The 23778-nt window shown below is 45.1% G+C and overlaps 1 protein-coding gene across 1 annotated transcript in view; it reads left to right on the top strand.

Moving 5' to 3' along the window:
* USP10 (ubiquitin specific peptidase 10) overlaps positions 1–23778 on the top strand; it is a 69414-nt gene that overhangs the window by 34764 nt on the left and 10872 nt on the right. Inside the window, exons 3-10 of the mRNA XM_019940095.3 lie at positions 3339–3399; positions 8177–9250; positions 18069–18160; positions 18658–18767; positions 19180–19235; positions 19468–19571; positions 21865–21964; positions 22747–22924. Coding sequence (XP_019795654.1) covers positions 3339–3399; positions 8177–9250; positions 18069–18160; positions 18658–18767; positions 19180–19235; positions 19468–19571; positions 21865–21964; positions 22747–22924 — 1775 coding nt within the window. The remainder of the gene's footprint in view (positions 1–3338; positions 3400–8176; positions 9251–18068; positions 18161–18657; positions 18768–19179; positions 19236–19467; positions 19572–21864; positions 21965–22746; positions 22925–23778) is intronic.

Raw genomic sequence — 23778 nt, 5'->3', positions numbered from 1 at the left:
TGGGTTCTTTCTCCCTTTGCTACTTAAACAGGCTTGATGGTCTTGGGCAAGTTTCCTCCATCTCATTGTGCCTTTTTTCAAAACTGTAAATTTGGAAAGCGGAGGATGCTTATTTACCTCACAGAAATGTTGGGAAGCCGTTAATGTATTGTGTAGTATTTCGTGTATACCAAATGTTAGTAGATACGAAGGATTTTGATAGTAAAGTTATATCAAACTTTTAAAAAATATTTATTTATTTATTTGGTTGTGCTGAGTCTTGGTTGCAACACGTGGGATGTTCAGTTGTGGCATGTGGGATCTTTAGTGGTGTCATGCGAACTCTTAGTCGTGGTATGTGGGATCTAGTTCCCTGACCAGGGATCGAACCCAGGCCCCCTGCATTGGGAGCACGGAGTCCTATTCACTGTGCCATCAGGGAAGTCCCCAGACTTTTTATTTGCGGAAGCTATATAGTTGTGTGTCATCAGTGTTTGGGGGGAGGTATGACAGGTGTTGACTATCAGAATCACATATGGTCCAGTAACCTGCAAAAGAGAAACACAGGCTAATTAACATGATTAGGCTGAGTTATCTTTCTCACTGTATAATTATTATAACACAGGGGGCTGGGTTATAATAGTAATATCATCACATGGGACGTGGACTGCTTAATGGGGGTGGTGTGTGGTTGCATTGGTGGGTGAGGAATGGTTATCTCATTCCACTGCATAATCATTTGTTTGACCGTTTATCTCAAAGATAAAATAATTGCACCTCATACCTTCACAGTTCCTTCCATGTGGCCATGGCATAAATTAGAACCCTGTCGTATAGTTTTTTGGCTATTAGGAACTTTAAAGTATTTTTTCTCTGCTTGGGACCAAGGGCTGAGAAACCAAATTTGAGAAATACAGGGTGTTAAAATGTAAAAATAGTCCAACTTTCTACAAAAGCATCATAGCTCTCAACTGAGAGTTTTGATACCTTTTCTAAAGCTGTCTTCCAGTTGATAAGCCAGGGCAATTTAGAAATGAATTTCTCCAGCTGGAAACAATGTACAGTGTACTGACTGAATAAGCGTGTTTTGAGCTCCAGTCGTGATCCTATTATATTGGTGTTCGAAAATAGGGAGAGAATGCTTATTGTTCTTGAAACTTGCCAGAAACTCAACTTCGGGCAACTCTTGCACCTCGGCCAGCCGTGGAATAAACAAGCCCAAGATAGCATAGTCCAAGCTGCAGAGCTGTGTGCCTGCATGTGTGGGTGTGTGTAGTGATGCAGAGCTAAGACAGTTACTCTCAGTGGTTTGGTGTCTTACTGGGATTTCAGAGGGGAGATTCAGGGTTCATGAGGGTCTTTTAGAGAGAGCACAATAAACAGTGGCAGCACCAAAACGATGTTAAAATAGTACCTTCTTATTGAAGGGCCCAAGTATTGACCTCATAGTATGATAGCACTGTTTTCATACTGAGTCGATTTGATTTTGTATCTAATATAACTAGATTTCTGTTTTTTACACTGCTCAGTTTGCATTTGTGTGTGAGATTTTATATTTCTGCTGTGCTTTTAAAATTCTCTATTCTTGTAAGTAACTATGAGAACATTGAACACGTCTTACACTTTTATTCTGCTGTGTATTTATTATACCACTTACCACAGACTAAGGGGCATCTTACAAGTGACAGAGGTTCATTGAATTAAAGGCGCCATGTATGAGGCTATGGAATAAAAATAAAACACATTTTTTCTGTGCCTGAACTCACTCCAGCATTCAGTAATTCCCACAGTTATGCACTTACCAGATTAGTAAATCAAAATAAATGTTTTAAATACACTAACAGAAAATGGTAGTATTGCCCTGGAGTGTGCCAGGTTTCAGATCCTGTCTCTACCACTCCCTAGAGTTTGTGGAAGTGCAGTGTGATTTTAAAAAACAAAGTAAAATACTTTGAGCACCTTACAACTGTGTAATTTTCATCACCAGGGGGCACCCTAGTATCACTGATGGAAGCAAAAAGGCAGTTCTGTGTATGGGCGTTTGCTAAACGTCCTGCGTGACTGCCGAGTGACACTACCCTGATTTGTGGCTTCCCCAGACGCACCTTTCTGCTCCGTGTGTCCATGCCAGCGGTAAATGCTGGGGCACCGGGTGTGAGCGTTTGGATGTTATGTGGAATGGTCTTGCGCTGCAGGTGCCAGGCCAAGTGCAGCCCACCTGGGCTTTGCCGTGATGAATGCTGGGGTGCCCCCGTGTGGTGGAAACTTGTGCTGCTCTCAAGTCCAGAAAGCGGTCAGTTCCTTTCAAATCTGCCTTTGTTTTCTTAGCTTCTTATTTGTCATTAATTCTCTCAGGCGAGAACTTTTATCCTGTGATTGTTGAATTGACTTAGTAAGTTTGACTGCAGAAAGCAGCTGAGGAAGCCACTTCCGTAGTTCCCAGACAGTCGTGGGCATGAGAATCTCACGGGTGCTCTGAACATCGCAGCCTCCGGCACCCCATCCAGGCACCCGAGGCCATTGTACTGTGTGTGCTGCAGTGTGCAGACTTCGAGAAGTTCTGTGTTAGGATGTATCGATAATTGTTTTGTTCTTTTGTTCCGCTTTCAGGTAGCAATTATCTGTCCACTTACCTTACCTCTTCCCATCCTAAACTTTCTCATCTCAAACATATCCATTTGAAACATTTGTAACTCCTCTAAGTATTATGGAATAGCTAGGAAGGAACATTTTGGTATACTCATGATACCTTCCTGCATTTACGAAGAGCTCAGACACCTGCTGTTTTGCTTTCTCTCTTCCAAACAAGGAATGTGATCACTAGCCGTTAATTCCGTTATCTAAGGCCTCCTGTTAAAAAGGGAGCCACGATTCCCAGGCTTTTCCTTCTCAGGGGCTTTGTCCACTCTCTGCCCCTGGGCCTGGTTCCTGCCTCTGGCTGAGTGGACATGTAGTGATGGTGAACGTCAAGCGCAGATGGTCACGAAGACTCTTTACTAGTGGATGGAGAAAGACAAGCACTGTTGCATTGGTGGGCAGTCTGCAACTCCTGTGAAATGAAGGGTGTGTCCTGAGCCTTTTATTGTAGTGGATTGACATGTCCATTGGAGCCCATTTTTATTTTCTGCCTCATTTTAGAATCTGTTTATTAACAATAAATGTTTGAAAGCATTCCAATGGTGTTTTAAAATGAAGATGTTTAATCTTACTGTCTCTCAGTCTGTGTTATTTTGTTAAAATGTCACGAGAAGTTGCATGAATAAAGTGTTTTAATGAAGGTTGCTTTAATGAAATAGCATGTTTTGCTATTGTTTTAACGATTGGTTGAATTAAAGTTTGTTTTCCGGTTCCCTGTGCAGCTTCCTCCGTACGGTGGAGCAGTTCTGTGTGGCGCACAGGCCGCTGGTGAGCTATCCGATGGTAAGCTTGAGCTCTCCTTCATTCCCTGACGTGCGTGCGGGGTGGGCAGGCTCCCTGGAAATGGTGTTCTGTTGGTCCATACCTTTTGGATAAGCGTTCCCTTATCGCTTGCTGATTTTGCTGTGAGCTGTAGCAGATTTAATCACCGAACCACTTTCTGTGCTTCAGAGTGCCGGACGTGCAAAGGTGAGTTAAGGAAACAGTTGCTCATTTCTGTTTTCTCCTAACAGTCCTCAGTGACACAGATATATATTCCTTCATAGCCAAAGCTCTTTGCAAAGGTTCTGAAGTGAGCTTTCTCTCTGGATGCGCTGGCTGCTGGGTCCAGAGCTGGCGATTCTCTGAGCACGTGCTTTCTGCCTGGTTCAGTGGCAGCTCAGGTCTGTTGTCCTGCAGTCTGTGTTTATGTCACCAAGGCTCTTGGGAATTCAGGTGAGCTCTTCACCTCTTGGCCTGTTGTTATTGATTGATTGATTGCCTCTGTCCCAGACACTGAGCTGATCAGTGGAGACGGCCGTTGTTGAGATGCAGCCCTTTCGTATTATTTAAGTGCCCAGTGTTAGTAACAGCAGGGGCCTTGCACACGTCAAACCCGTTAGACCATTTTTCAGTTTGCATTGTGTTAAAGGTTCTCGCTGGCCTTGGAGAAGCTAAAAGCCTAACCTTTTCTTTGAGAGCAGGGATTTGGTTCCCTGTTTCTTTAGCCTTGTCTGACCTATGAAAGGGTTTTATTATAGTTTAGATTTAAATATAAACCCTGAAAAGACTATGTAAACTTTCTGTCTATAGTAAAACGAGAAAGTGATTATATCTAAAATTATTGGCAACTTTGTAAGGAGCATAGGGAGAGGACAGTTCCAATGATTGCTTAGGACGACAGTAAACTAAGCGATGCTCCAGGGACCCACATGCCCTTGCAGGGCCACCCAGCCTCCAGACTGGCTTTGTTATCTGTGGGTTGAGGTTCTCCCTATCTTCGTGTACTTGGCGCATAGGAGGTGTGCCACAGGTGTTTACTCAGTGCTTAACAGATGTCTCATTATTTTCCCTGTCATAATAGTCCTTCCGTCCTGGTCCAGGTAGTGGCCTCACCATCCTCCCAGTCGCTTAGGCTGGAGATGGAGGCTGCACCTCCCCCTCCTCCCCTCGTCTGACCCCCCAGTGTTCCAATGTCATTCCTCTAATCCATTTCCTTCTTCTCTCTCTCTCTCTCTCTCTCTCTCTCTCTCTCTCTCTCTCTCTCTCTCTCTCTCTCTCTCTCTCTCTCTCTCTCGCCACATCCCTCCTTCTAGGCTGGCATCCTTGCTCAGTTACGCTTCTTGACTTTTTTTTTTTTAATTATTTTTGGCTGCGTTGGGTCTTTGTTGCTGTGCGTGGGCTTTCTCTAGTTGCAGCGAGCGGGGCTACTCTTCATTGCCGTGGGCGGGCTTCTCGTTACGGTGGCTTCTCTTGTTGTGGGGCATGGGCTCTAGGTGCACGGGCTCCAGTAGTTGTGGCGTGTGGGCTCAGTAGTTGTGGCTCACGAGCTCTAGAGCGCAGGCTCAGTAGTTGTGGCACATGGGCTTAGTTGCTCCATGGCATGTAGGATCTTCCCGGACCAGGGCTTGAACCCGTGTCCCCTGCATTGGCAGGTGGATTCTTAACCACTGCGCCACCAGGGAAGCCCCTTCTTGTTTCTTTTTCTCCATTCTGTCCTCTCTCTTCTCAAGTCCATCTTTTAACCCTCCAAAATCACGGCTGCTCACACTGTTAGTGACAGGCCAGCTTAAAGGCCCCTTTTCTCCAAGGCCTTTTCTGCTCTGTTTCCGTTACTTCTGTTTCTCCTGCAGTGCTGGCTCACTCTGCCTCCCTCTTTAGGCTGAGTTCAGCTGTGGGTGGCAGAGACCACAGTTTATCCGTTTCTGCGTTTAGCAGCTGCACAGTATAGTATCTGCCGTGCTGTAGACTCTCAGGATGTTTTTTTTGTTTGTTTTTTGGTACGTGGGCCTCTCACTGTTGTGGCCTCTCCCGTTGCGGAGCACAGGCTCCGGACGTGCAGGGTCAGCGGCCATGGCTCACGGGCCCAGCTGCTCTGCGGCATGTGGGATCCTCCCGGACCGGGGCACGAACCCGCGTCCCCTGCATCGGCAGGCGGACTCTCAACCACTGCGCCACCAGAGAAGCCCTCAGGATGGTTTTGGATGAACACTTTAGAGGGATTTGTTCTATTGCCCACCACAGCCAGCGACTCACGCTCTTGGCGGGGGCCCCTGCACAGTGTGCCTTTTATACTCCTACCTTTTTAAATCAGTTCCCAGAGAGGGAAATAGCCCCTACTTCTCACCACCCGCCCCATCCAGTTATCCTGTCGACTCCACTGACCTCTCTCTAGCTCCTGATCGAAGTAGATCTCTTTTCCCTGTGTCAGGAAGCATTCTTTTTGTGAAGCTGTTGAGGCCTCATCTTACCCACCCTCTGCATTGTCATCTCCCGTCTTAAATGTTTGTCTCCCTAGTAGATGTAACTCCTTGAGGCAGAGACCTTGCCTTACCTCTGTACCCCACCCCCCTCCCCGATAATAAGCGCTTTGCACATAGCTAGGTGCTCCGTGATTGTTGAATTGACTCACTAAGAGTTGATCGGAGAAATCAGCCGAGGAAGCCACTTAAGCAGTAGCTCTCAGACCGTCCTGGGCATGAGAATCTCCTTGGGGGCCTCTGAACGTCGCAGACTCCGGGACCCCATCCGGGCACCCCAGGCCACGGTACCGTGTGTGCTACGGTGCGCAGACTTTGAGAAGTGATGTGTTAGGATGTAATTGTTTTATTTGAGCTGGTTTTCCTTCCCTCAACAACTCCACTGGCTGCGTGACCTGAGTGCTCAGGAGCTTCCAGGCCTTCCACCACTCTTCTGGCCTGACAGCTTGGGCCTTGTCCTGACCTCTCTGCCCTGGAGGGCAGTGCACGTGTGTGTCCACGACCAGTGTTCCTGAATAGGAAAAGGAACTGTTCTGGATAGGAATCGGACTTCCAGGGATGTGATCAGATACTTTGTTGGGTAAATGTTTTGATGACAACTGTAGCATATTGAAATGGTTCCGTTAATGTCACATCACATTCTAGAATGTTGTATGATACGATAAGATTAAGAATTGAGATGTGGAAGGCACTGTGTCTATCGGAAATAATCAAAATCTGGCACGCACTGCATGGTACAGCACATACTAATTTTTAGCGTGATTCACAAAGTACATCACAGTCTTCAGAGGGCAGCCTCCTCATGCCGAGTGTCCTTCACTTCTTCACGTACACCCATCTCAGTCCACTTAGCAGCATTGTACCCTTGAAACCTCACAGGATAGGGGATACCTGGAAGGAGACTGGACAGTTCACTTTTGGGTATAATAATAGAGAAATTAATTTCTCTGTGGTGATTGTTTTCAAAATAAGGAAACAACAGATCAGCTCTCAGGGGCCAAAGGATTCAAATTGTCCTATCGGCGGCTTTATAGTAAAGCCTGCTGTTAGGCATAACCATCATTAGTATTCTTTTTTCAGGAACTTTTTGTTTGTCAGGCTGTTGTATTCCCCCTACCCCCAGGGCATGTGATATCAAAACAGATGGAGAATTAGGAAACTGTTTAGGGCCCTGGCCCCTCTGTGGGGCTGTTTTTTCTTCTCTAAAAAGACTTCCAAAGTAAAATATATTCAGTTTTGTTAACAGAATATGATTATTTTGGTATGGTGATTTTTTTTTTTCCTTGAAATACATACCTTGGAAAAAAAGTGTGTCTCTTCTTCTAGACTTGGAGAAATCTTCAGTTATGCACGAAAAATGAGTTAAAAAGCACGTGTCCTTTCCTTAACTTCTAAATGTATAACTACTTCATCAGATGTAAGATGACATTGGTGCTTGGTGTCTATTGAAAGACTCAGTTGATTCTAAAACTCAACCTAATTTCTGAGATGTGACCTATGGAAAAATGTCCATGTTAGAATGGATAGAATAGATGGTTGTCCATGTTAGAATGGATAGAATAGAATAGAATGGATAGAATAGATGGGGAGAAAGTAATTGAAGGATTGCAAGGAGATTTTTAAAGGTTTGCAGTCCTAACTTTATCTTTTTGGGATTTTTGGAAGTACCTTCATTACCCATGGAGTTAATCTAGTATGAATTAATTTAGTAGAATTCACATGCACTCATGTAAGGCCATTTTTGGACTTCAGTTAAGGTTGTCAGTAGAGAAGATCCGGGAGATGGATAATTTGAAAGAGTGCTTTTGTGTGAATCATATTTTTGGAATTACTAAATTACATGAATTAGAGAAGCCATATATATATATATTGCATTGATTTTTAAGTCCCCATGTTAGTCATCTTGGTTTTTTAAAATTAAGTTTTCCAAGATACATATGCCCTAGTCTCACGCTTATAGAGTTAGCTAATAAAGTCAGATATCATTATTGAGGGATGTGTTTAGATAGGCAGAATATTATTTGCTTTCTATTATAATTTTGTTTTAATTTCTACCTTCTGAAAGTCTCCCTTAGCTACCCTGAGAGTGGAAAATAAATACAGGCTTCTGTATTTCATATCCCCAGGTTAAATATAATTTTGTAGTTATTTATTTCAGCAAATTATTTATTCAGCACAGAAATTAAATGTCATAGCTTCGTTAATTACTATAAGACTTTAGGTTTCATTTTCAAAAAGGCATAATTACTGAGACTTTTATAGTTTGTATAGCTGTGTTCTTAACTAATGGGATGTTTACTGATCATTTTCTTTCTAAACAGGACAGGACTGTCAGAGAATTGAATTTGGTGTTAATGAAGTAATTGAACCCAATGACACTTTGCTGAGAACTCCCAACTACAGTATTTCAAGCACATTGAATCCTCAGGCCCCTGAATTTATCCTTAGTTGCACAGCTTCCAAAAAGATCCCCAATGACATCGATAAAGAAGTGAACTACAGCTCAGCTGACTGCCAGTACCCAGGCTCTGCCCTCGCCCTGGATGGCAGCTCTAACGTGGAGGCGGAAGTTTTAGAGAACGATGGCGTCTCGGGTGGTCTTGGACAAAGGGAGCGTAAAAAGAAGAAAAAACGCCCCCCTGGATATTACAGTTACTTGAAAGACGGCGGCGAGGGTGGTCCTTCCACAGAAGCCCTGGTCAATGGCCACGCCGGCCCAGCAGTCCCCAGCAGTGTAGGCACGGAGGATGTGGACTCGATGGGTGATGTGCCCCCTGTGGGGACACCCAGGACTTGGGGCAGCCCCCAGGACACCACGGACTTCGTCAGCGACGCCGTGCCTGCTGGTTCTTTCCCCGGAGCCCTTGACAGCGGGGCCAGGACTGCAGGGCAGCCTGAGGGCTGCCCCGGGGCCAACTTGGAGCCCTCTCGCCTCCCTGCAGAGGCCAGCAGGGACACCCTGTTGAGGACAGCTGTGGCTCAGCCTGCCGTTGGGACCGATACTACTGAGAACCTTGGAGTCACTAACGGACAAATACTTGAATCCTTGGGTGAGGGCACGGCTGCCAACGGGGTGGAGTTGCACACTGTGGAGAGCTCGGACTCGGAGCCCGCCAGGGCCGAGAGCGGCGCCCCTCCTGCGGACGCCGCGGCCTCTGCAGCGGCCTCTGCAGCGGCCACCGCCCCTGCCGGTCACAGTCAGCCCACCAAGTCGTGGGCCAGTCTTTTTCATGGTTCTAAGCCCCCTTCCTCCTGCGCCGCCCCCTCGCCTGTGGTTTCCATGGAAGCTAAGTATTCCCCTCCTGCCACATCTTCCCTGGTCTCTGAAAAGCAGGCCGAAGTCAAGGAAGGGCTGGTTCCAGTTTCAGAAGATCCTGTAGCCATAAAGATTGCAGGTATAGTTCAAAAGATACAAGTGTGAAGCCAAGATGGGAGCAGACAGGCTGGGCTAAAAACCTTGCTGGTATGTTGTTGCCCACAGCGGTAGTAGATTGATTACCCGTGTGTTAAGAGGAATTTCTGAATAATGCCTGTACCTTAAATTTTACTAAAAGTATAATGGTATATGAGCAAAATGGGGTGAGGAGGGGGTGTCGTACCTTTATGTTCAGTGGAAACGCCATGTCCATTACCACTTTTTTTACCAGTCCTTTCCTATTGACAAATTACATTTCCCTTTCTTGCCTTTTGATCGAGTGACTGTGCTCCATTGTGTGACTGTAATAGGCAGCCCCATCTGTGTTCCAGCTGTTGTGTACCTTTGGTGTCATAATCCCTGATTGGGACTCACTTTGCATTGTTTCTTTATTTCTCAGGACATAAGAAAGTATTGGGGTTTTTGGCTTTTTAATGCCTATTTTGGATGGAGTAAATGGATTTTCCTCAGTTTTAGCACCCCAAGGCCAACTCTTGACAAGATGAGAAAAACGGTAACAGTTTGCCGTAAAGTCAATGTTTTATTCGACGTGCTGAGGCTCAGAAGTAGGACCAGTTCACAGTAAAACTATAAAGCTGCATGACTTGTGATTTTTAAAGTTAAAGTAGAAAGTCAGAAACAGAGGAGCCGTGTCTGTTTATATACGTCTAAGAAGCAGGGGCTGCTCTTCAGGTTTCATTGTACCGAGGAGTTTACTAGTAACCACCTTTTCAGGTTTTTGCCCCTGAGCCGAGTTAAAGTTAGCTGTCTCACTTAGGCTTTACGTGATGTTTGCTGATATCACATTTTGGTATGCCTGACAGCATTCATTACCAGGGTGAGGGGGAAAGCAGTAGCAAGATGCAAAATGCATACCCTTTTATGAATGGCCAGAATTCCATCAGATATAAAACACATCCTTTTGATGGCAGTAAGATGACAGCAAGCAATACTTAAACATCTTTTTTTTTTTTTTTTCCGTTTTTTTTTTTTTTTTTGGGTACGCGGGCCTCTCACTGCTGTGGCCTCTCCCGCTGCGGAGCAACAGGCTCCAGACGCGCAGGCCCAGCGGCCATGGTTCATGGGCCCAGCCGCTCCACGGCATGTGGGATCTTCCCGGACCGGGGCATGAACCCACGTCCCCTGCATCAGCAGGCGGACTCTCAACCACTGCGCCATCAGGGAAGCCCTAAAAATCTTTTTTAATGAGCATTTTATTCCTTATACAGAATACATTATTTTGAATAATCTAGGTATCTGGAGTTCTCTTAAAATGAGAAGTTAATTGATAGATGAATCACCATTTTGGGCTTTAAAGTGATAACTTTTAGGTTATTTGGGTGAATTTTTTATTATAAATATTAAAATGCTATTAATGTTTTATTATTATTAAAATGTGTGCATTGCAAGGGAAAGCTGTCAAGGTCAGGAAAGGGGAGTAAAAGCCTTTGAATAGATTAAGTTAAAAGTTTATTTTTAGTCTGTAATGAGAGATACGTGGTGTGACGCTTTTAAAAACGTGCATTCTGAGTTTAGTCAGAAGGCATTGTAATTGTAATTCTGTTCCTAAAAATTGCTTCACAAAGGAAAAACCTCCCATTCCTGTGAAATTTTCTCATTCTTTATTTAAAATAAGAAAGAAAAGATTCATTTTAAATGTTTTAAAGCATTCTAGTCATATGACTTTAAATGTGGTTTGATGCGTAGTTTGCCGTGTATGTTAAAATCTAGTTGACCTGCTAAAATCTAACGTTAACCTGCTTTCTAAAACACTGTGAAGGGAATTCCCTGGTGGTCCAGTGGTTAGGCGCTTTCACTGCTGGGGCCTGGGTTCCCTGGTCGGGGAACTAAGACCCTGCAAGCCCCACGGCACGGCCAACAACAACAAAAAAAGAAAAGTAAATTAAAATGATGTAGAAGTAGAGGCTCTTAGTTATTTGTATTAATGGAGAGTGTTGCTACAATTTAATCATTTTTGAGTTGATGCAGTGTGTTCCTCCATTGCTGTGGGGGGGACCCCCGCTTATTTTCTTAATTCTATTTTTGATTAGGTCAGTTGTAAAGATGTTTTAATTATCTGAGCAGAAGTGTGGTTCCTTTTAAAATACTTCATTCTTTTGAGCCTGGTTATCGAACCTTAGAAATATACAGTGTAGTTGCTGACAGTTTTCAGTATTTCATGTTGTGAAATAATGCAGTGATAGTCGTCACTCTTGGAATCATACCGAGCTTAGGTAAAGAGGATTGCTTGGAATTTTTTCTTCTGTCACATTCTCCTCCTGAGAGGTTTTACTTTATAAAAACGGTAAGGTAGGTTCAGTTTATTGTACAGATCACTACCACAGACTCCCCCTAAATGGGCACGCTTTTAAGCGTAGGCCCACTTACTTTAAGCGGTATTTAACTGTGTGAAATTCTAGCTCCATTAAAAGATCTGTTGATGTTGGTTATCATAGAATTTGACTTGCATTAGCGTCTAAGTGGTTCTACTGAGAGAATAATTTTTGTGTTTATCATTATATTTATTGACTTTTGGGAAAGAAAGAGGAGGGAACAGCCGTTCAGATAAGATCACTCTTTTCTGAGTTCCTAGAGTAATATCAGTCTCCACAGCCAGTTTCTGACCCCAGGGCCGTTTATTCTGGATGTCTGCATTTCTGGATCGTCTGCCCTGTCCTTAAGTCTGTGCTTAACAAATGCCAAATAGTTTCTGTATAACCGCAAGTGAAACACAAATCAACTGTAAACAAAGAATTAGAATCACATAAAGCCTTTTGAAATGAAACAGCCAGCTTTCAGTGACCCACGGTCTGTTTACCCATTGCTGTAATGGCTTCTGCTTTTACCTTTTTGGTGGCAAGGCCGTCTTCTTGGTGTCATTTGTCAACATTTTTTTTTTCATTTGCTGTTTTTCTTAAGTGTAAACTCTTACTTAAGAAGGAGATGGAAGGGAAGAGCACTTACACTGAAGCACCAAATGCCTTCCCTAACCTCGCGGGGAGTATGAACCTGCACAAGAGGCCCGCGGGGTCCGTGTTTCAGTGAGTGGTTTGTGTCTGCGAGGGGATATATGCCATTTTTCAGTAGGAATAACTGAGCTAGGAGGTGAGCAGAAGAAACTTGAAAATCTTAATTCTTATAGCTTGTATTGAAAGCAGTTGCAAAACTTGAGGCACACCCCTGTTGGAGAGTAAGTATGACAAATACCAGAAAAGTAGGAGTGATCTCTGCCTGTGCTCCCTCCATTAGCTCAGGGTCAGAGTTTGAAATGAAACATATCCTTGTGATGAACATTACACTCTTCCTGGTTTTTTACTGAGGATCACTTGTCCTATCCCAAACCTAAATTGTATCAAATGCTTTCGAATCACAAATAGAGCTGTTTTGTATTTTATGTTTTGCATCAGTGTATTTTGGTTTAAAGGAGTGTAAATAATGGTGGGCGAGGAGAGAGACTAGGCCAAATGCCCAAACAGAAGGAGTTAAAATTCCAGTGTAAGAGAACTAGGTAAACTGAGGTCGTAGAAAGCTTTAAAAAAAATTCTATTCTGTGGGGGACTTGAGGTATCTAGTAATGTCATTTATTATGAATTTTGGTAAAACACACTTAGTAGATGATTTTGCACAGTTTTATACCTAAAAATTGTTGCTGGAGAGAGCGACAAAATCACTACAAGTTGGATCTGCTCAGAAAAATGAGTTCCTGGGTCTGTATTTATTGTAAACAAACATATACCCCGATTGATCTTTGTTTTAGTGGTTTATAAATCACATTTATATTCAACACTTTCCCTGTTCTTGGGAAATAATTCTCCAACATTTTGCATTTTCTCTTCAAATTCTCCGAAGCAGCACAGGCAGTGACCATGCAGCAGGCCCTGAGCTGAGGAGGTCCAGCACCTGTTTGCAGAAGTCACACTTGTGGGGTGAGAGTTCAGTCCATGTCTAACTTGATAGGTGTATGTCCTTGCTAATATTTCTGTCATGTCTCTTTTAAAGAACTAAATGGACACTCCTCCACTTACAGAACATAAGTTGATCTATAGCCAATGGGTAGTGGTACATTTTGGTCACTTTGCTGTCCTCCACCTGATTAGGTAACCAAGATAGCGTGTGTTCTTCCAAAGTGACGTAATGAGGAAAAGAAAAACACTTGGAGAATGTTCTGGACAGTTAGGAAGATGACAGAAAAGCAGGTCGGCAGCATCAGAATGTCAATTACGAGCCGGTTATTGAGCCTTAAGAATCAGTGAAAGTTCTGCAGCTTGCGTTTTCATGGATTTTAAATGGGAATATGACCTAAATGCTAATTTTAGGAAAACAAAATTTGATGCATAAAAATATAAGAATAATCCTAGTTTATATGGACTTAAAAGTTTACAATGCCAGTATTGCCATTGCGTTTATGGATCATTTCATTTGAGTGATTTGTGGTTATGTATGCGGGCTACCGTATACGTCAGTGTTTGAGCTGTTACGAAGATGAAGATAATGGTTTCAGTTTCATATCTTTTATGTGATACGCAGTCATTCTGGCATTTTGTGCCATGCCTATAACGTCATTCCGGGGCAACCCTGCCAACTACTGTGGAAAAGATGGTTTGAGGAGGCCACCTTCGTAAAGTTACTGTCTAAACAGATCTGAGTAGTAAATTATACCAAGAACAATGGATTGAAAAGAAGGCCTCTGGGGGGAAGGTTTGTTACTACAGTCAACTTATGATAATTTGCCCTAAAAGGAAGTAAATAGAAAACCAACAGTGATGACTTGGGACCATAGGTCAGATTTAACGGTTCAACCTCAGGAAATACCCCACTCTCTGTCTTCTTTGGCTGCCCTTCAGTGCTCATTGGACTTAGCAAAATCTAAATGGAAACGGTGATGTTGTTATTATAAAAGGAACTTAATTAAATAGAGCCAACTGTTATACCAAAAAATTAAAAGCAGTATTCCTACTCGCTTGTCTGCATTCATGAATATTGACTTCTGAAATACAGCAGTAAGATTCATTTATTTTAGGAGCATTCAGTAACAGGAATGGAGATTGTTTACAGGAATTAGCGTTGCCTTTGCACCGGTGCTGCTTGACTGGGTGGGAGAAGAGGAGCTGCGCATGGCGGACTCCGTCGGACGTTAGCGTCTGGCTCAGTTTGTGGTCCTTGAAATTCTGCAGGGGGAGGAACGCTCAATGTACAGTGTGTTATAAAACTGAACATTTAAATTGTGTGGATGTTTGGTTTTTAAGAGAAAATCTTAGGCAATAAGATATTTAATCTTAATTTTTTACAACCTTTCATTCCTTTTGAAATGTGACTTTATTAATATACTGTATACTCACAAAATATTCAAAACTTAATTTTAAGGAATTGATGCAAACATTTCTTTTTGGAGAACTGAAAAGTGTTGGTTCTCTCAAACTCTTTTTTTAAATATAAACTTATTTATTTATGTATTTATTTTTGGCTGCATTGGGTCTTTGTTGCTGTGCGCGGGCTTTCTCTAGTTGCGGCGAGCAGGGGCTACTCTTCGTTGCGGTGTGCGGGCTTCTCATTGCGGTGGATTCTCTTGTTGCGGAGCACGGGCTCTAGGCGTGTGGGCTTCAGTAGTTGTGGCTTGTGGGCTGTAGGGCGCAGGCTCAGTAGTTGTGGCGCACGGGCCTAGTTGCTCCGCGGCATGTGGGATCTTCCTGGACCAGGGCTCGAACCCACGTCCGCTGCGCTGGCAGGTGCATTCTTAACCACTGCGCCACCAGGGAAGCCCCTTGCTTCCTCTTCGAGAGTGGAGTTGGCCTGTCATAAATGATTGTTTTTAGTTTAACAGGATATGCATCCAAAGCACTTTTAGCTACGTATAAAGTTATTTTTGAGTCTGTTAAAACAGATGCATGGAAGGGAAGTTTCAGATACATCTTGCATGCCTGCCCCTGATCATTTTCTTTCTGTTTTCCTTCAGTGTCTGTATTGAACAGGAATTGATATTGTCAAGCCACTTCCCCTCCCATCTTCACCCCTGCCCCCAACCCCGGGAGACTTTGCTTCCAGTATCATCAAGAAAATTGAGGTTGCTATTTCATTTCTTTCCCCACCGTAAACTGTGGTGAGTCTGCCCTTCCCTAGCTCCTTCCCTCCTGCGATCCTGGGAGCCCCTTAGTGACCCCCTTCTTTTGTCTTACTCCTCAGCCAGGCTCCTGGCCAGGGGAGCCTGCACAAGTGGTCTCCACTCTTGCTTTCCTCCTTGAGGCCCTCGAACGTGCTTCTGCTTCCACTACTGAGTCCAGCCGCCCTGTCCTTGTAGATCACGGGTACGGATTCTCCTTAGCCTGTCGCTTGGACGTGGGTGGCGCTCAGGGTTCTGCTCCTGACCCACTGCTGTCAGAATGTGCAGTTCAGGCCCCGAGCTGCAGGGTCGTGTGTGTGTGTGTGTGTGTGTGTGTGTGTGTGTGTGTGTGTAGATATGTTACGGTCTGGTCTGTGAGTATCAGTGCACTGTTCACTGGTGTCTTCCGCGTACCTTTTTATCTGAGCCTCTGAAACTCTTAAAACTGAACTCCTTATTTCATCCCTGCCCAAAGCAGGAAAGAACCCGCTTGTCCCGTTGCATTTCTCCTCTGGGTGGAAGGCACCATCACCCCAAGCTGGAGATGTTCTCCTGGTACCATTTGCTGTCACAGGCCCCTGGCCACCTCAGGTTTCTCCAGTTCTTGGATAGGGCAGGGCATCCCCGCCACTGCCCCCACCCAGCTTAGCCTGCACTGTGTGGTCCCTTCTTCACTGGTCTGCAGGCCCTGCTACAGCAGGGCCACCGCTCAGTCATCTCTGCACCTGCAGGTCCTGGTGCCCAGGCAAAGCTTAGCCAGCTGCAGCATGTCATTTATCAGAGGTCCTTGTGTTAGGAAGGCAGTTGGTTTTGAGTTGTATGGTTATGTGAAAGCTTAATATTGTTTTTAGATATAAAAGTACTCTGGCAAAGATTCACAGGTGTCTTGACGGGGCGTTCATTGCGGACTGATGCTTGTTTGAAAATGCACAGATGTTTTGCAGAGTAACTGTGTGAGGTAATTGCTATTCTGTGACACACATTGGAAGTTACGGGCTGTTGTGATGAAATGGCTCAAAGACGGATGTAAAAATCCCCGGTGAGAAGAAGATCTTCAGCTTGTGGGGAAAAGTTAGTATCAGAAACCTTAGAGTAAAGGACCTTAAAGCAGAGTCCATTGTCTCCTGAGAGCAAAGAGCCCGGCTTCTGGGACCCAGGCTCGTAGGTCAGCGCAGTCATGCGCCCTGCACCAGTTCCCTAACCCCTCTGGACCTAAGTTTTGTCACCTGTGAACTGAGGATGTTAACGGTGTCTCTTTGACAGGGTTGTTAGGTCGATTATGAATAATACAGATGGAGCTCCTAGCGGTGTCTGTGCGGGGTGTCAGTCACGTGGGCGTGTGGTTCACTTCTGTATCTGATCTGTTCCACCGTGAAGGCCCAGCGCTGTGCCCCGTAGTGAGAGAGACAAGAGGATCTTGGCAGGCTTAGTCTAACTGAGCAGATTCCATGGGTTCTCTTGGGTCGCTTATGTTTCACTTTTTAATAAGTGGGGAAATTATTCTCTGTGCTTCCTCAGTTAGAGGCGAGAGGGCATTTACCCTCACAGGAGAGAGGGAGGGAGTGTGTGTGTTGACATTAGAATCTTGCAAATTAATTTCTTCATTTAATTCTTAAGTCTGGCATCTGCCAGTGCAACTGTGTTTTTAGGGAACCAAGGCTTCTTTTGTTTGAGTGATGCTTTGGGTGGTGGCTGATAGCAAATGCGTGCTCCCCAGTACACAGCCTGAAAGTGACGGGTGGGGCTGTGTCGTGTGGCCGCAAGTCATGGATTTGGGTACCGACTGTGCTGCCTGGCTCCTGTGAGGTCACAGGCAGGCGAGTTAACCCTGAGCCTCTGTTTCCTTTTGGTGAAAGCGGGATGGTTGGTGGTACTCCGGGATCCCTGAGGATTAAACGCAGCGAGTTCACGTTGTAAGTTGCAACGCACTTGCCAAGAGTAGAAGGTAGCCAGACATTGTGGCTGTCACTGTTAGAGGATTCGTAAGGGACGTGGGGAGACCTTGTTACAACATTTCTAAAAAGAAAAAGGGCCAGTTACTTACCAATATTTAAAGCATTCTTTTGTAAAGATGGCATTTACAGCTATTTTAAGACTGTGGGGAAGAGTGATGTCAAAAGGTGAATCTGAGGATAACGAAGCTTATTTCTAAATGGAGTAAGGGATTTTAGTATTCCGAGTGGGACTTCTGATGAAAATACAGTTCAGTTAGTAGGAGATAATTGTCCCCAAAAGAGGGATCATCACTTGCTGAACAGTCACCGAACACCCACTGTGATGTGCTGGGCGTCCAGACGTGAACGAGACGGGTCCTGCACGGAAACACCTTTCTGGATGGTGTCTGATTGAGGAGGCCTGCCCGGCTGTCAGCGTTAAAAGAGCCTGTATCTTTTAAGTCTGTTCCCGAATACTGTTACGTCGTTTTTTAAGCCCTTTCTGTTTCTTATTAAAACAGTCTTTGTGCTCCCTAGTGATATTATCACAGGAAGATAAATAAATGTCATCAGTGTTTGGGGGGAAATAGTTTTGAAAATTTTAATCATTAAATAATTATGTGATGTTGACCGGAACGAAGCTGTAACAGCCTGCCTTCGCTTTGGATGTGACGTGCGCTCTGTTGAGCAGGGTCCCCTCCCAGGGCAGAGCGTGAGACTTGTTCACGAGATGCCATTAACGTCTTCACTGTGCTTCCCTCTTTCAGAGTTACTGGAGAACGTAACCCTGATTCATAAACCAGTGTCATTGCAACCCCGCGGGCTGATCAATAAAGGAAACTGGTGCTACATTAATGCTGTATCCTTCTCAGAGGCTGTCCCCCAGGCTGGCTTTCTGCAGCTTCCTCTTCCTTGGGCACATTCGACTTAGTTCCGCTTCTGTGGGGTGTCTACCCCACATTTTGAATCCAAAACCTCGGTTTCTTACTGCTTATTAACTGGGCTATTCGTGACCAAAAAGAGAGAGATGATTTGTTGACCTGTGACGGACAGAATCAAGCAAGTTTCTCATTAAAATGGTCCTGAATAACAGGGCAGAGTGACCGCTTAAACTGGAAATCCTGTGTTAATCGATTTGATTATCTTGGTTGAATCCCGTTCTTATTTATAAACGACTTGGATATCACAGGGAAGTTACCCCCGGGATTATTTGGTTTATCCCCTTTGTGTTTACATATCTAAGTCGTTAGTGTCCTTGGCTTGCGTAGTTTTATATGCTCTTGTGTTTTACATGCCTTTCCCCAGTTTGGAGCATCGGTTTTATTTCCTTTACGCTTCCTTACTGCCATCATGTAGACACTGCAGGCACTGGTTGCTTGCCCTCCGATGTATCACCTGATGAAGTTCATTCCTCTGTATTCAAAAGTGCAAAGGCCTTGTACGTCCACACCCATGATAGATAGCTTGTAAGTAAGCTGCTGAAAATGTGTTGAGGGGTGGGCTTTCCCCCTCTGATAATTAGATTCAAATGGCAAAGTTCTTGATCTCCTGCAAATGAATCCTGTAATTCTATTTTTTTTTAAATGTGCTGTTCATGATTTTCTATGGAAGTTAACCAGAAATGGAATTGGAACATGGTTTAGCTGTGTTCTTTAGATTCAGTTGAATAAATTTTAGTGTTTACCAAATTATATCACTTGAAATATACCAAAAACTTATGTAGAAAAGATTTACGCGCTCACTAGCTATTACAGCATTGGTTATCTAAAGTTTGCTGTCTTCATACTAGGTAACATTCTACTTAGCCATCAAGGCTTTTTAGTAATAGTATGTCTTCTAAAAAACAAGTACTAAACATTTTTTCCCCCCCGTGTCTAGTGTTCGGCTAATGAATGAGTTTACTAATATGCCAGTACCTCCAAAGCCCAGACAAGGTGAGTAAAAGCGAGGGTTCCGATGCCATTACATTTTGGGAGGTGTGGAGTCAGGTGCCTGAGTTTGAGGAATTCAGGCTTGCTGGAAAGAAAATGTCTCTTTACATGCAGGTTGCTACACCTATACTGTTCTCAGCATTGGGCGGGTGTTGGGGGGAGTTGTGATGAGTATGCCTTTTGTCATGTTAAGACTTCTTCAGTTGTAAAGATCTGTGTCCTGTTTCCGTTGCAGCTCCTGGGGATAAAGCCGTGAGGGACGTCCGCCCGGGAGCTGCCTTTGAGCCCACGTACATTTATAGACTGCTGACAGTTATCAAGTCGAGCCTGTCCGAAAAGGTTGGGGCTGCCGCTGCGTAGCTTGTTTCTTACCTGTTGCGTATTCAGTGCTTGCCCTCTGCTTGCACTGCGGCGATTAAGTGGGTGTTCAGTGGATCTAGGCTTGCTCTGGAGTCAGTTGCTAGGATGAATTAGAGTATGGGATGATAATGATGGTAATCAGAGACAACTCGTGTCATTTACTGTGACCAACCACTGCTGTAAGTTCGTTCCATCCGTTAACTTACTTAACCCTGTGAATAAAGTGTGATTAATGTCTGCTTGTTCCATTTGAGAAAAGGGAAGTCACTGTCCAAGGTCACAGCTAAGAAGTGGCAGAGCCTGGCAGTGGAGTTAGCTCCTTCACTTCCACACGGACTGCCCTGCAGCAGGGACGGGGGCATTCAGGAGTGCTGCATCTTCTCCACACTCCCTCGGGGCCGTCATTTTTAATCATACACTTTGCTGCTGAAGGCATGGGGCCAAGGGCCACGGAGGTCTTGAAAAGGGCCCTGACGGCGTTCAGGGTAAATCAGGGGCAGCCTTTGCACAGTTAACTGGAGCGTTTCTTTCCTCCCCGACAGAGTTCGTGATGAGTCAGTACAATCAATTGAAATGATGCTAGAAAAGGGGAATTCTTTAGGAAATATTCAAGAAAATTGTGTTAAAACTGACTAAAGTAGTATTGTTTGCAGCGCCTTTGTTTCGAAGAAGAGGGAATACTCAGGGCACTGCAGCAGCATACCACCAGGGGCTCTTCACGTGCCCGTGGCGTAGCCTTTGCTGTTAAGCTCAGGATTTGGGGGTGTTGCTAGTGTTAGGAAGGCGGGCATGGAGTAAACGGTGCCCTCTGCTCCAAAGAGCGCCTCGTCCAGTAGGGGAGTTAGTACTTGAAGTACTAAGACAGATGAGCGTACAGATGCTGTAGGAGCCAGGGGCGGGCCCCCGGCTCAGGGGGAGCAGAGGTAAAGCTCAGGATGCTTCTGGTGGCTGAGCAGCGCTGAGATCCCGCAGCTTTCGAAGTTACATTACTTGTGGCTTGGTGGGGTCTGCAGGACCACCCTCAGGGTTGCGGATTCGCTAGAAGGTCTCACGGGACTCAGGAGCTGTTACCCTCAGTTCGGATTCAGTACAGCCCAAGGACACAAAGCAAAATCAGCACAGAGTGAAGACTCGGGCAGCGTCTGCAGGAAACCTCGAGACTCCTCTCCGGTGTAGTCACACAGGACGCACTCAGTTCCTCCCACAGCAGACTGTGGCCGCTGTGTGGCTTGTGGTCCACCAGGGAAGCTCCTCAGCAGCTCAGTGTCCTAGGGTTTTGCTGGGGGCTGGTCACATAGGCACCCTGCCCTCTGCCTCGCACAGACTCCTGGGGGGAGAGCCAGTGCTCAGCACAAACCACACTGTTGGCACAATTGGGCGCGCTCCCTTTTCAGTTCCTGGAATGGCGGGAGCCCTCCTGAAATCCAAGTCCCCGGATGCCGGCCAAGGACCAACCCAGCAAGCAGGCCTTTCCCAGCACTGTTAACTCTCTTCTGCATCTTGGGCTGTGCCAGCCTCTGCCCTTTCCCACAGACACACTCACACCACACAGCCCCGTCCACAGCTATGGTTCCATTGGAGCAAACAGATCTACTCAGAGACCGCAAGCAGTCCTTGGAACACTCACGCCGTTATGCTCCAAAGAACGAAATATGAACCAATCATGATAAATTATATAATCAGATGAAACCAATGTAAGGTTATACAGCTAGTGTGGGACCATATTGTGTGATTCATCTGCGAATGGTTGTGCTGATGTGTGTGTGTAAAGCAGGCAGCTAAGTCTTTAAATCAATAGAGTTTTTCACGTATAATTTGGGTCCTTTCTCCTGTGGTTGCCCATCATCGAAAATAAAAGGAGACATACGGGGCTGCTAATTTTACAACTTGCAGTGGGAATGGTAACCCCCGGGGTTGTGCATTCTATTTCATTTAAACAAAAAAGCAACTTATAAAATAACTTTTTTCTTATAAAGGTAACGTATACTTATTGTAGAAAATTTCGAAAATACAGAAAAGCAAAATTAAAAAGAAATCCCTGTTCTATTGCTTAGAGATATTTAATCCTCCCCCGCTCGCACACCCAATCTTCCCCACTTCACACATCTTAACTGTCCAAAGAAAAATTCATGTGATTTTTGAGAAACACTTTATGTTAAATCTTACTGAAAATTGAAGAGAAGGCATAGTTTGTATATGCAGGTAACACATTCCGTGCAGGTGTTGAAGAGTAATTGGTTAAGATTAACGTGACCCTGTTTGACCTTCTCAGGGTCGACAAGAAGATGCTGAGGAGTACTTAGGCTTCATTCTAAATGGACTTCACGAGGAAATGCTGAACCTGAAGAAACTTCTCTCACCAAATAATGAAAGTAGGTTATGGTGTGCTTGCTACAGAATTGGGTAGAACATTTTCTTAAGAATTATTCTTAAACAAATGCTATATATATGCTCATATAGTAAGCTGCCTTTCCCCCCAACAGTCATTCGCCCTTCAAAAATCACTTATTTACTCATTATGATAACTAGTTACTTTTACATTGCTTATTGTGTACCATTGAGAATGTTGTGTTTGTATATTTCAAATACATAAATGTATTTCCAGAACCTCTGCTTTTTGCCCTTCAATTTGTAATTAGGAAAATGATTACACGTAGAGAAAAACTGAAAGAATAGGTCGGTTGCCTGCATAACCACTGGATTCCACAGTTGCTACCGTGTTGTCCTTATTGATCTCTCTTTCTACTTCCCCAGCCCCCCATGACATTTTTCCCCAAGGGATTCAAAATCAAGTTGCACATGGCAGTTTAGTTCACCCCAAATGGTAAAGCATGGGTCTCCTGAGATAGGGGTGGCTCTCCCACGTGACCCGAGTTCTTTCGCAAATGATGGAGTCCGACTGCAGTTACACAGTAGAGTCGGCCTCCCCGTCCCACCTGAGTTCTTCTCCAGGTGTCCCACGGCATCTTCTGTCGCCGATCACACCAGCAGGGAGATGCTGTAGCATCGCACACATTGCTTTTGTCCTCAGTGTAGAATACACCCTGATCTCACTTTAAAGCTCCAGTGGACAAACCTGTGGAGGTGGTTTATGTAGAACTTTTGTTTTTTGCTCTTTGTGTGAATAGTAGCCTAAGCAGAGTCTGCTTTTCAGAACTTACTGTTTCCAATGGACCCAGAAGCCACTCAGTGAACGAAGACGAGCAAGAAGAGCCAGGCGAAGGAAGTGAGGACGAATGGGAGCAAGTGGGCCCCCGAAACAAGACTTCGGTCACTCGCCAGGCGGATTTTGTTCAGACCCCCATCACTGGCATTTTTGGTGGCCACATCAGGTTTTAAGCTTTTCTGGAATAATTTAGCATTTGCCTTTTTCAGGGTTTTGCCATTTTGCTGGAGGGGGGAGGTGTAAGATTTGTCCTAAGAAATTTGGGACTGGGTGGTTTGCCTTTGCTCCCTGTGCCCGCTCTGTTCTTGGACTTGCTGACGCTCGTCCTGCCGGCCCCACGGCTCTCACACGACCCACGGCGGCTTCCTGCAGAGGGCGCTGCCCCCGCCTGTCTGCCAGGGGCTCCCCACCCCTCAGTGACACTGACATTCCCTCCATCCAGCTGCTCACAGCCGGGTAGGAAGAGAAAGACAAGTTAATGGAAATACATGTTTTGTTAAGAGAAGAAATTCATGCATCTGATTGGAGGAATTGTAGGCACGGGAGCCAGGTGAGCTCGGAAGCTTAGAGAGTGCAGAGGGAGCTGCTTGTACACAGAGGAGGACGTGTGGCCTTCTGGAGTACCTGGGCACCTCCCCTGCCCCAGTTCCCTCAAACTGGCTGCCCTTTGCTCATTCATGGAGTCCTAGAAAGTTTTTTTTTTTTTTTTTAACCCACATTTGTTTATTTCATTTTGGCTGTGTTGGGTCTTCATTTCTGTGCGAGGGCTTTCTCCAGTTGTGGCAAGCGGGGGCCACTCTTCATTGTGGTGCGCGGGCCTCTCACTGTCGCGGCCTCTCTTGTTGAGGAGCACAGGCTCCAGACGCGCAGGCTCAGTAGTTGTGGCTCACGGGCCTAGTTGCTCCGCGGCAATGTGGGATCTTCCCAGACCAGGGCTCGAACCCGTGTCCTCTGCATTAGCAGGCAGATTCTCAACCACTGCGCCACCAGGGAAGCCCTAGAAGGTTTTTACTTGTTTAC

Source organism: Tursiops truncatus, chromosome 19 (assembly GCF_011762595.2).
Source record: "Tursiops truncatus isolate mTurTru1 chromosome 19, mTurTru1.mat.Y, whole genome shotgun sequence".
Classification (NCBI taxonomy): domain Eukaryota; kingdom Metazoa; phylum Chordata; class Mammalia; order Artiodactyla; family Delphinidae; genus Tursiops; species Tursiops truncatus.
This window is presented reverse-complemented; position numbering and strand designations above follow the sequence as displayed.